The sequence below is a fragment of the Haliotis cracherodii genome, unplaced genomic scaffold, assembly GCF_022045235.1.
Source record: "Haliotis cracherodii isolate W230 unplaced genomic scaffold, xgHalCrac1.p SCAF_8, whole genome shotgun sequence".
In the NCBI taxonomy this organism is placed as follows: Eukaryota; Metazoa; Mollusca; class Gastropoda; order Lepetellida; family Haliotidae; genus Haliotis; species Haliotis cracherodii.
The window spans coordinates 7,155,790-7,169,019 of NW_027266341.1; the positions used below are offsets into that span (position 1 = coordinate 7,155,790).

At 44.7% G+C, this 13,230-nt stretch overlaps 1 protein-coding gene across 3 annotated transcripts in view; it reads left to right on the forward strand.

The window, feature by feature from the left end:
- Window positions 1-13,230, forward strand: part of LOC139450729 (GRB2-associated-binding protein 1-like) — an 83,248-nt gene that overhangs the window by 64,626 nt on the left and 5,392 nt on the right. For 2 of the 3 annotated variants that reach the window (XM_071232530.1, XM_071232531.1), the window contains exons 2-4: window positions 5,102-5,399; window positions 8,996-10,156; window positions 11,866-11,940. In XM_071232530.1, coding sequence (XP_071088631.1) covers window positions 5,102-5,399; window positions 8,996-10,156; window positions 11,866-11,940 — 1,534 coding nt within the window. The remainder of the gene's footprint in view (window positions 1-5,101; window positions 5,400-8,995; window positions 10,157-11,865; window positions 11,941-13,230) is intronic. The other variant, XM_071232532.1, reaches the window with a different exon arrangement.

Here is a 13,230-nt window from a genome sequence, read left to right on the forward strand (position 1 = left end):
GACTGTGGTATGTGAAGTATTGGAGACAGTGTCTGTGGTATGTGAAGTATTGGAGACAGTGTCTGTGGTATGTGAAGTAAGAAGACTGTGACTGTGGTATGTGAAGTATTGGAGACAGTGTCTGTGGTATGTGAAGTATTGGAGACAGTGTCTGTGGTATGTGAAGTATTGGAGACAGTGACTGTGGTGTGTGAAGTAAGAAGACTGTGACTGTGGTATGTGAAGTATTGGAGACAGTGTCTGTGGTATGTGAAGTATTGGAGACAGTGTCTGTGGTATGTGAAGTAAGAAGACTGTGACTGTGGTATGTGAAGTATTGGAGACAGTGTCTGTGGTATGTGAAGTATTGGAGACAGTGTCTGTGGTATGTGAAGTAAGAAGACTGTGACTGTGGTATGTGAAGTATTGGAGACAGTGTCTGTGGTATGTGAAGTATTGGAGACAGTGTCTGTGGTATGTGAAGTATTGGAGACTGTGACTGTGGTATGTGAAGTATTGGAGACAGTGTCTGTGGTATGTGAAGTATTGGAGACTGTGTCTGTGGTATGTGAAGTATTGGAGACAGTGTCTGTGGTATGTGAAGTAAGAAGACTGTGGTATGTGAAGTACTGGAGACAGTGACTGTGGTATGTGAAGTATTGGAGACAGTGTCTGTGGTATGTGAAGTACTGGAGACAGTGACTGTGGTATGTGAAGTACTGGAGACAGTGACTGTGGTATGTGAAGTAAGAAGACTGTGACTGTGGTATGTGAAGTAAGAAGACTGTGACTGTGGTATGTGAAGTATGAGAGACAGTGTCTGTGGTATGTGAAGTATTGGAGACAGTGTCTGTGGTATGTGAAGTAAGAAGACAGTGACTGTGGTATGTGAAGTAAGAAGACTGTGTCTATGGTATGTGAAGTAAGAAGACTGTGACTGTGGTATGTGAAGTATGAGAGACAGTGTCTGTGGTATGTGAAGTATTGGAGACAGTGTCTGTGGTATGTGAAGTAAGAAGACTGTGTCTGTGGTATGTGAAGTAAGAAGACTGACTGTGGTATGTGAAGTATTGGAGACAATGTGATATGTAAACATGGTGAAGCACAGGTAGTTTACTTTTTTGTAATTTTCTTGTGCCTCCTCTCTGCGACTGTTGACCTCTGGTTAGTGTGCCGTGGGTGGAGGACTGACAGGAGATGTTGCTGTTACAATCCACTGCTGGCGGGATGACCCATTAATTCTCTCACTCTTTCTGACAATGTCCTTGTTAGTCACATACTTGAATCGTGACTCAGTGCAGGATCTCCTGAAGTAGGATCATCATCACTACCCATGTCAGAGTTGGAATGAAAGGGGGTCCAGGTGTTGCCATGGTTACATAAAGATCCATTGACTCTTATACTCAAATGTCATTGAAGATGATGTAAATATTAGCGACAAAACCCTTTCCATACTCATCAAAAATGAATGTCATGTACGTGATTTATTTATTTTGATAGGACTTTCTGTATCATCACCTATTTGAAAAAAAATCTTGATGAAAATCCCCCAATGAAAAATCGTCCGAAAAAGTGAACTGATCTGGTGGACCGAATCTTTTGGTGGATGGTTGGTCCATGACATGTTTTTAGTAGATATTAGAAATCCTTTGCATAAATATCCAGTAATCACATGGTAATTAAGCAGATGTTAATTTAACACTAACACTGGACCCAGATGATGTTCCACTGGTGACACGCAACAGTTGGATAAGACTCCCATGACGAGTATGATGAACGTGTGTCTCAGTTCCTGTCATGGAAGGCCTGCCAGAACGATGGCACTCAGGTGTGCTTGCTCCTCACAAGCTTTGCTTATAGCCGCGCGAGGCAATGGCGTCCCATTTCAAACAGTGTGGCACGGGAGGTATAGCCACCAGTGCAAGATGGGTTGTATTACTCATGACTGATGCCATCTCCACCCATCTCGCGATGATCACAGCCCAGGTATAAGGAAGTGGATGGGAAAATACCTGGGATAGTTGTGAGGATGTAGATAGGTCATCGCTGCTTGGGAATGAGGATTATGTGGAAATGGGAAGCGCTTATTGTGACTTATATGCTGATTGTGTATTGTGGGTTCTGTCAGATTGGGATATTTTCACCAATATCGAGGTCAGAGCTGTTGCAAGGTACGTGTGTGAGGTCAGGTGTTACCTCGGACAGTTTTGAGGTAAATGGGTGACTTTCTGTGTGTGGTTACATGTTGAAGGGTGTTTGTGTTATTTAGGTTGCTATTGAAATGTGAAGTGGTTATTTGGACGAGTCTGGTAGCAATATTTCTTAAAACTGAGACAATGTTACTTACAACATCAACATGAGAACTGTTACATAAGACCGTGGACATTCCTCAGCTGGCTTGTGGATGGATGGGTGCATGTGAACAGCTTTATCGTTCCACAGAACACCTCCATTGTGTCGGAGGAGGTCTAGGAGGATGTGTTGTTTAGGCTGGAACAGATGGTAGCAATTTTGAATCCTAGGCTGTTTGACGTAACTAAAATTCTTAAAGTGAAGGAATGTTTAATTCCTGAATCCGGTGTAAGTACATATGCTTGACTCCCTGAGATCGAGAATAACTGTAAGTATGAGTTTCTAGGAAATGAAAGCTATGAAGTCTAAAGATTAACCATATTTTGGTGATATTGTTTCCTGGTGGAGGGTGTGGCCCTGTGATGCTAATGGTAACAACAGTGTTTCAGAATGTAGGGAAGAATAACAATGTACCCTCAGTGACCAGGGAGAGCTTCACCAGCTCACACACTCGCAGAGAAGGCTCTCTGGCATAGCCATGATGTTAATATTTAAATATATAGGGGTTATTAAATTCCAGTGTCAATAAACCTGAAGGATCCAGTTGATTGTCAGGTGAAGATTGTGGTTATGCCACACGAGTAATCTCAGGTAGGCAGGTATCGGGTATGGTATGTACGGTATTCTGGGCGGTACAACTTGCAAGGGAGGGTATTTCCTGTTATTTTGTGGACGTGCCTACCTACCTACCGACCTACCACTTTTGTGTGTGTGTATGTGTGCGAGTGGTGTGTGTGAGAGAGAGAGATGGGAAGATTGAAAGTGAGATGGGAAGACAGAAAGAGATGGGAAGACAGGGTGAAATGGAAAGACAGAAAGTGAGATGGGAAGACAGGGTGAGATGGAAAGACAGGGTGAGATAAAAAAACAGAAACTGAGATGGAAAGACAGGGTGAGATGGAAAGACAGGGTGAGATGGAAAGACAGGGTGAGATTGGAAGACAGGGTGAGATGGAAAGACAGGGTGAGATGGAAAGACAGGGTGAGATGGGAAGACAGAAAGTGAGATGAAAAGACAGGGTGAGATGGGAACACAGGGTGAGATGGAAAGACAGAAAGTGAGATGGGAAGACAGGGTGAGATGAAAAGACAGGAAGTGAGATGAAAGACAGGGTGAGATGGAAAGACAGGGTGAGATGGGAAGACAGGGTGAGATGGAAAGACAGGGTGAGATTCAAAGACAGAAAGTGAGATGGAAAGACAGGATGAGATGAAACCTCATCATTGCCCAAAGTTTAAAGTTTAGGTATCTTTGGATACAAATACTATACACAGCCTCATCTTGAACATAAATTATTTGTTGTTTTCTGTAGTGAATCTTACTGATAGAGGACCTTACTGATACTCTGGTTGACAATCAGCATGTAGGGCTGTTATAGTTTGCTGTGACCACACTGAAAGAGACTACATGTGATCATGTTATTCAAACTCACTGCAGGGGGTATAATCATGTTGTGTAAACTCTTTTTCTCCCCTTCAAAAAGTTCATCATCATATGGGAGTCACAAAGGCAAACGTTTTGAAGAGCAAAGAGCCTGTGAGTGCAGTAGCAAAGTGTTGGTGCATGATGTTCATGGCGTCGAGGTCCGCAAAGTTGGGTGTAAAGTCATGTCCGTTCTCCTGGAGAGAAGAAAAGGCTCCAATACGCTATCGCCCTGACCTTGCTTAAAGTCGCGGCAAGCACACCACATACACAAAAACAAATACTATGTTTGTCGCGAAAAACTCTTTGTTAAAAAGATGGTGGTAAACTGTTTGTGGTAACTTTGCGACAAGCTTTTGACGATTGAATGCTGCTGCAAGTTTTTCTCATAAGATGTGTGTTGTGGATGACTGTCAAATAATGAGTGAAGCATTCGGGGGGTTATTTCAGCCAAGGAATGTGTTATATTTAGTGAGACTTTGTCAGGCTGGGGACAATCTGTTTAAGGATTTGGAAGTCAACATTTTTTAATTGGTTAGATTTGATGGTACTGTGCTATTGCGATGTGGCAATAGATTATGTGACTTGAGTTGTGACATTGGCTGTGATATTCTGACCAGACTGGGCTCCACTTGCCATTGTTTGAAGAGTATGTTGTAACCTTGGATGTCTCATGTTTGCTTGTATTGTTTGTCGTGTGTGTGTACGGTCGTTTGGAAGGCTGTACCTATGTTCTTACAATGAAGTTTGTCATGCCTTCTGTTGGGTAATGGACAATGGACTTTGATACAAGTAAAACGTAAATCTTATTGTAACAAAATTGACATTTACAGAAATTTGGAATGTTGTGATAAGATTGAAATTGTTTAGATGTGTAGGGTTTGATTTGATGTATGAAAATTGGTTGAGATGGGAAGAAAGGGTGAGATGGAAAGACAAGGTGAGTTAGGAAGACAGAAAGTGAGATGGAAGACAGGGTGAGATGGGAAGATGCAGTATATGCACTGTTTGATGTGATCTTGTTTAGATTTAATGTTTGATAGACATTACTTAGAGGTTGGCAGATGACAAAGTAGACACAATTTATGGATGGACTGAGTCTTGCTTGACAACGGTATAAGGATGTATACCGAAACATCGCCTTTAAAGTAATTAAAGAAGTTGTTGTCCACAAATTGTGCCTACTTTGTCTAGTTTTGATTGTTTCACAAAACTGATGTCACCAATGCCAGCAAGTTATCAGCTGTAGGAAGACTTGTGGAGTGAGGACATTGTGGTTGCAGTCTGTTCAGCCATCCCAGATTTGTCTGTCATGCTTGACACTAAGTTGAACATTTTCTGTTTCAGAAATGGAAACGTCGGTTCTTTGTGCTGTTCAAGCCATCAGGTAGCTTGCCGGGCCAGTATGAGTTGAGTTACTTCAACGATGAGCATTGCAGCAAAAAGAAGGGCTCCATCGACTTGGACCAGTGTGAACAGATCATCGAGTCTCTGGACTCCGACCAGTTCAACTACCTGCTGGCCATCAAGACATTCTGTCGCGGCAAGGAACGCACCTACTTTCTAGCTGCAGACTCCGAGGAAGACATGACAGCCTGGGTACGCAACCTGTGTGGAGCCTGTGACCTCAAGCAGGAAGAGAGCCGTGAGTTGTCTCCCTTACATGCTTCCTTTTTGAACCACTGTCCAGGCTGTTGTGTGGATGAAGATGCTGTTGTGTGGATGAAGATGCTGTTGTGTGGATGAAGATGCTGTTGTGTGGGTGTAGATGTTGCTGTTGTGTGGTTGTAGATTTTGCTGTTGGGTGGGTGTAGATGTTGCTATTGTGTGGGTGTAGATATTGCTGTTGTGTGGTTGTAGATGTTGCTGTTGTGTGGATGTAGATGTTGCTGTTGTGTGGGTGTAGATGTTGCTGTTGTGTGGGTGTTGCTGTTGGGTGGGTGTAGATGTTGCTGTTGTGTGGGTGTAGATGTTTCTGTTGTGTGGGTGTAGATATTGCTGTTGGATGGTTGTAGATGTTTCTGTTGTGTAGATGTAGATGTTGCTGTTGTGGTTGTAAATGTTTCTGTTGTGTGGTTGTAGATGTTTCTGTTGTGTGGGTGTAGATGTTGCTTTTGGGTGGGTGTAGATGTTGCTGTTGGGTGGGTGTAGATGTTGCTGTTGTGTGGGTGTAGATGTTGCTGTTATGTGGGTGTAGATGTTGCTGTTGGGTGGGTGTAGATGTTGCTGTTGTGTGGGTGTAGATGTTGCTGTTGTGTGGGTGTAGATGTTTCTGTTGTGTAGGTGTAGATGTTGCTGTTGTGGTTGTAAATGTTTCTGTTGTGTGGTTGTAGATGTTTCTGTTGTGTGGGTGTAGATGTTGCTGTTGTGTGGTTGTAGATGTTGCTGTTGTGTGGGTGTAGATGTTGCTGTTGGATGGGTGTAGATGTTGCTGTTGGGTGGGTGTAGATGTTGCTGTTGGGTGGGTGTAGATGTTGCTGTTGGGTGGGTGTAGATGTTGCTGTTGTGTAGATGTTGCTGTGGTGTGGTTGTAAATGTTTCTGTTGTGTGGTTGTAGATGTTTCTGTTGTGTGGGTGTAGATGTTGCTTTTGGGTGGGTGTAGATGTTGCTGTTGCGTGGGTGTAGATGTTGCTGTTGTGTGGGTGTAGATGTTGCTGTTGTGTGGGTGTAGATGTTGCTGTTGTGTGGGTGTAGATGTTTCTGTTGTGTAGGTGTAGATGTTGCTGTTGTGGTTGTAAATGTTTCTGTTGTGTGGTTGTAGATGTTTCTGTTGTGTGGGTGTAGATGTTGCTGTTGTGTGGTTGTAGATGTTGCTGTTGTGTGGGTGTAGATGTTGCTGTTGGATGGGTGTAGATGTTGCTGTTGGGTGGGTGTAGATGTTGCTGTTGGGTGGGTGTAGATGTTGCTGTTGGGTGGTTGTAGATGTTGCTGTTGGGTGGGTGTAGATGTTTCTGTTGTGTAGGTGTAGATGTTGCTGTTGTGGTTGTAAATGTTTCTGTTGTGTGGTTGTAGATGTTTCTGTTGTGTGGGTGTAGATGTTGCTGTTGTGTGGTTGTAGATGTTGCTGTTGTGTGGATGTAGATGTTGCTGTTGTGTGGGTGTAGATGTTGCTGTTGTGTGGGTGTAGATGTTGCTGTTGGGTGGGTGTAGATGTTGCTGTTGTGTGGGTGTAGATGTTTCTGTTGTGTGGGTGTAGATATTGCTGTTGGATGGTTGTAGATGTTTCTGTTGTGTAGATGTAGATGTTGCTGTTGTGGTTGTAAATGTTTCTGTTGTGTGGTTGTAGATGTTTCTGTTGTGTGGGTGTAGATGTTGCTTTTGGGTGGGTGTAGATGTTGCTGTTGGGTGGGTGTAGATGTTGCTGTTGTGTGGGTGTAGATGTTGCTGTTATGTGGGTGTAGATGTTGCTGTTGGGTGGGTGTAGATGTTGCTGTTGTGTGGGTGTAGATGTTGCTGTTGTGTGGGTGTAGATGTTTCTGTTGTGTAGGTGTAGATGTTGCTGTTGTGGTTGTAAATATTTCTGTTGTGTGGTTGTAGATGTTTCTGTTGTGTGGGTGTAGATGTTGCTGTTGTGTGGTTGTAGATGTTGCTGTTGTGTGGGTGTAGATGTTGCTGTTGGATGGGTGTAGATGTTGCTGTTGGGTGGGTGTAGATGTTGCTGTTGGGTGGGTGTAGATGTTGCTGTTGGGTGGGTGTAGATGTTGCTGTTGTGTAGATGTTGCTGTGGTGTGGTTGTAAATGTTTCTGTTGTGTGGTTGTAGATGTTTCTGTTGTGTGGGTGTAGATGTTGCTTTTGGGTGGGTGTAGATGTTGCTGTTGCGTGGGTGTAGATGTTGCTGTTGTGTGGGTGTAGATGTTGCTGTTGTGTGGGTGTAGATGTTGCTGTTGTGTGGGTGTAGATGTTTCTGTTGTGTAGGTGTAGATGTTGCTGTTGTGGTTGTAAATGTTTCTGTTGTGTGGTTGTAGATGTTTCTGTTGTGTGGGTGTAGATGTTGCTGTTGTGTGGTTGTAGATGTTGCTGTTGTGTGGGTGTAGATGTTGCTGTTGGATGGGTGTAGATGTTGCTGTTGGGTGGGTGTAGATGTTGCTGTTGGGTGGGTGTAGATGTTGCTGTTGGGTGGTTGTAGATGTTGCTGTTGGGTGGGTGTAGATGTTTCTGTTGTGTAGGTGTAGATGTTGCTGTTGTGGTTGTAAATGTTTCTGTTGTGTGGTTGTAGATGTTTCTGTTGTGTGGGTGTAGATGTTGCTGTTGTGTGGTTGTAGATGTTGCTGTTGTGTGGATGTAGATGTTGCTGTTGTGTGGGTGTAGATGTTGCTGTTGTGTGGGTGTAGATGTTGCTGTTGGGTGGGTGTAGATGTTGCTGTTGTGTGGGTGTAGATGTTGCTGTTGTGTGGGTGTAGATGTTGCTGTTGTGTGGTTGTAGATGTTTCTGTTGTGTGTCGATGTTTGAATGTAATACTGCTGCTGCTGCTGTGGTACAGGGTGTCATGGCTGTTGCTGTGGTGTGGTTGTAGATGTTGCTGTGGTGTGGGTGTAGATGTTGCTGTTGTGTGGGTGTAGATGTTGCTGTGGTGTGGTTGTAGATGTTTCTGTTGTGTGTCGATGTTTGAATGTAATGCTACTGCTGCTGCTGTGATACAGGGTGTCGTGGCTGTTGCTGTGGTGGTTGATGTGGCTGTTGATGGATGATGAACGTTGATATATGGTCACATGGACCTCAGTGTACACATGGTTGGTACACTATTGTGCACATGGGTACAGACCACCTCTGTGGTCAAGTGGTAGAGCATCCATCCAGATAGTGAAAGATCCAGGTTTTGATCCCTGGCTGGTCATACCAAAAGATGTAAGAAGATGGTACCTTTCACCCTGCCTGGCGCTCAGCATTAAGGGGCTAAAACAAGGACTGGTCGTCTCGGAGTCCGTATACTGTGTCTGAGTGGGTTATTCATGTTAACTGCAGCATTATGTCTCAGTGGGCTAGCACTATAAAATCAGCATCAGGCCGGACTAGTACAAGCAGTCACACACACATGTACGTGCATGTCGCTATATAAGTGCAATAGTCTTGACCACGATGTTGAGCCCCATTTCACCTCACATGCTTCAGTTTACACATTATTGTGTGGAGCGGTGGAATATCTTTATTGCCTGCGGGCATGTGAAACAATAACTTTTTAAAAGTAACCAAGGGCCACTTGTAGTGTCCCATCCTGACCTATAATTCTGTATCTTTCAGCGACTGACATACCCCCCGAGCAGCAGCAACAGCAGCAGCAACAGCAGACATCTAGCTTGTCAGGAACATCCCCGCCTACAGTGTCGTCTAACGGCAATGCTCACCACATGGCAACCAGTGCTCACCACATAGCAACCAGCCAACCTGTGTCTATCAGTGCCTCCCTTAAGACTCCCCCCGCCCCTACCAATGTCTCCACCTCCCCCTCCTACATCCCCCTCAACACCTGCAGAAGTGGCTCACAGAAACAGCGGCAGACGCTGCCCAAATATGAAAGGCGAGAAAGTGTGGATAGTGTGCCCGAGGAGGTGGCGCCCCCTCCCCCAGACAAGGGAGGTAAATCCCAAGGGATTCGGGACAGCCAGGAAGACAGTGTATTCATCTCTGATGTCTACGACGTTCCGCCAAATCACAATGCAGACGACCTGTACCAGGTTCCGCCTCGTCGTCCGTACGGCGGCGGGCAGATGGAGGACTTCAGCCACGGCCTGGCGTACGATGTGCCCCCAAGACGTGGAAGCCCAAGCACCCCAAGGTCCAGCGGAAGTGACAAAGCATCCATGGGTCGCCCCGTGACACCCCAAGACTTACAACCTACCTACGATACACCTCCAGCCCGGCCGACCTCCAGTGGCTCAGGGTCTGGCTCAGGGTCACTACCAGACCAGACTCCTCCCCGGCCACCAAGACCAGCAACAATGAATCAGACTGTTTATATGAATGTGCCCAAGAATAGCAAATCATTCAATAATTTAGATCTTTCAGCTGTGCCTAGTGCCCCCAAACCCCCTGAGCGGCCTCTTCCGTTAGACAGTTACGACATCCCCCGCTCAGGTTCCGTGGGGTCTCGTGTCACCTCTCTAAATGTGGCGCCCCCACCCCCAAAGAGCTGCAGCACCCGGAATGTTCACAAATACATGAACGCTGCAGAGGGTGTGATGCAGAGCCCAAAGACTGATAGTACGTATGTGCCAATGGACAAATCCGACTCCACTGTGGAGACTGTGTACACAGACATGGACGTGGTTTACACAGACATGAAGATGTCGGACATGCGGATGTCGGAGAGGATGTCCAGTCTGTACCAGTCTCCACCCCCATGTCGGATACCCCCGAGGACGAATAGCTCCGTCGTCCGAGCCCCTCCCTGCCCCAACCCAGGTGAGCTTTACCTACCAAGGTTTTCATATCTCCTGAGGGGAGGATTACGAGTTAGAACATTGGTCTCCAGCAACCTATGCTTGTCATAAGACACAGCCAAATGGGTCGGGGGTCAGACTCGTTGACTTGGTTGATGGAGTGTCCTCATACCCCGATGGCATGGATCGTTGCTCACAATTTTATCACTGGATTGTCTGGTCCAGCCACGATTAATTACAGGTGGATGTCACATTGCTGAAATATTGCTGGGCGTGGCATTAAACTACAAACAGACAAATGTATTAAAACAGTTTTGCCGTGAAGATCCGGGGTAGAAAAGGTCTTCAGCAACCCATGCTTGCCGTAAAAGGCGACTATGCTTGTCGTAAAAGGCGACTGACGGGATCGGGTGGTCAGACTCGCTGACTTGGTTGATGTATGTCATCCATCCCTATTGCGTGGATTTGATGTTCATGATGTCAATCACTGGATTGTCTGGTCCAGACTTGATTATTTACAGACCGCCGTCATATAGCTGGAATATTGTTGAGTGTGGCGTTAAACAACAAACCAAATTTAATGAGGTTTGATTTAGATTAGTACTGTAGCGACACATTAGTGAACAATATAGGTGGAGATATGGGACATAGGAGACCTAGAAACCTTGGTTGCTAACAGGTATGACAAAACAGGAGAACTCCTGTACATATTGTCAGAAAATAGTATTTACACTTTCATGCTCACAGTGAAGCTCATGTCTGCATTATACATTCATGTCGGTATAACCTCTCATTGCAGTACTCAAGCACAATTCTTTCTACGTGGTTACAGCCAAATATAATGAAAATTGACAGCTGACAAGAGTTACCAAATTGGAAATGAATTAAGATTTCTTCTTTTCTTAATAGTATAAAAATATTTAGGATTTGACTATCATCTTGCTCATTTCAGCCTGCTTATCCATGATGATAAATGTTTGTATGTGAAGTTGAAGTAATGTTGATAATGGAAGCTGGTGGAGTGTGAGGCACAGGGAGCTGTCTCTCAGTTCTTGTGGACCTGATGGAGAGCAGACTTCCTTCAGGTCATGCTTAATTCTAGGTCAGAGTTGTCAGGGAAATTAAATGTTCGTGATTGTGTGGAAAAATTCAAGGTCAGGGATTGTCAGAAAAAGTCAAGGTCAGGGATTGTCAGAAAAAGTCAAGGTCAGTGATTGTCAGAAAAATTCAAGATCAGGTGTTGTCAGAAAAAGTCAAGGTCAGGGATTGTCAGAAAATTTCAAGGTCAGAGATTGTCAGAAAAATTCAAGGTCAAGGATTGTCAGAAAAGTTCAAGGTCAGGGATTGTCAGAAAAATTCAAGGCCAGGCATTGTCAGAAAAAGTCAAGGTCAAGGATTGTCAAAAAAATTCAAGGTCAGGGATTTTCAGAGAAATTCAAGGTTTGGGTTAGAGATATTCAGGGTTGTTGATTGTCAGAGAAATTCAAGGTTAGGGGTTGTGAGGGTACTTGAAGGTTTGCAGGGCTTTCTAGGGTACTTGAAGGTTGGGAGTTGTTTAGTGGAAATTTGCTGTTTGCTGGGTATTTTTGCAGTTGAAAGGGTGGGTTGACATGTTGATTGTTTTGGTATTAGGTTGAGTTGACAGCCAGGTGTAGATGGTCACCTGTCTTGTCCGGCCTCCTGTAGTTGTGGGGATGTACTTATGTCGGAGAATTTGTTGTCTGTCAACAGGTCATAACCACAAGCATCAGCATCGTCATCCCCATCATATGCACCACCATCACCTCCCACAACATCTCTGTACAGGTTGGTACTGTCTGCAGATGCTTCATGTGATGGTGTTGTTCATGGCGCTTTGCCGTTGTTCATAGCATGTTGTTGTAGTTCAGGGCATGTTGCCGTTGTTCAGGGCATGTTGCTGTTGTTCAGGGCATGTTGTTGTAGTGCAGGGCATGTAGCTGTTGTTTCATTGCATGTTGCTATAGTTCAGGGCATGTTGCTGTTGTTCAGGGCATGTTGCTGTTGTTCAGGGCATGTTGTTGTAGTTAAGGGCATGTTGCCGTTCAGGGCATGTTGCTGTTATTTCATTGCATGTTATAGTTATAGCACATTGCCATTGTTCAGGGCGTTTCTGTTCAGGGCATGTTGCTGTTTATTGCATGTTGTTGTAGTTCAGGGCATGTTGGCGTTGTTCATGGCATGTTGTTCATGGCTTTTTCACTGCATGTTGCCGTTGTCCAAGGCATGTTGTTGTAGTTCAAGGCATGTTGTTGTCCAGGGCATGTGGCCGTTGTTCAGTGTTGTGCTTAGTGTAGAGGCATGTTTTTTTCAAAGCATGTTGTAGGTGTACATGGCATGGCTGCAGATCAAGGTATAATGGTGGGCGGTCAGGGGGTTTCAGGGGTCACTGGTGGCCAAGTCGTCTAAGGCGCCGCGATTCGCTGTGCAGAGTTGCGTCCCTTGAACACGCCAGAAACCTATGATTGTGGGTTGGAATCCCGGTTCGCCACGATTATGTTTCGACGTTTGTCAGCACCATACGTGTGCTCATGGGTCTCACCAAGTGGTAAACGTCTGAAACCTGCATCACTTTGGGCTTTCTGCCCACATTAAGCTGACACGCCGTGATATAACTGGAATATTGTTAAAAGCGTTGTTAAACCCAACTCACTCACTCACACTTGGGGGTTACCTACCTACTGCTTTGTATGGTCTAAGGGAGGTAACAACTGCATTTGTATGGACAAAGGGAGGTAATTCTGCATGCATGTTCTTCTTGCCCTGTCAGTGTACGGAATGTTGTCAAGTACAAACCTTTGTTTTGTAAAACGTTGTTGATGAAATTTCTTAAATGGTAATGCATATTGACAACAGAAATGTGTTACCATGGTTACTATTATTAATAACTTAATGATTATTTCTTTTGAGTACCACTATGAGACTTTGTTGAATCCTCCAGCTAGATATCTTCTGTCTTTGTCATTATTGGGCATAATTAAGATAAGGTTATGCCCCAATATGTCGCTTTTCCAAACTGGACATTGACAAGTAGTTGGAAACTACCCAGATATTTACAGAAATTGTACAAAACATTAC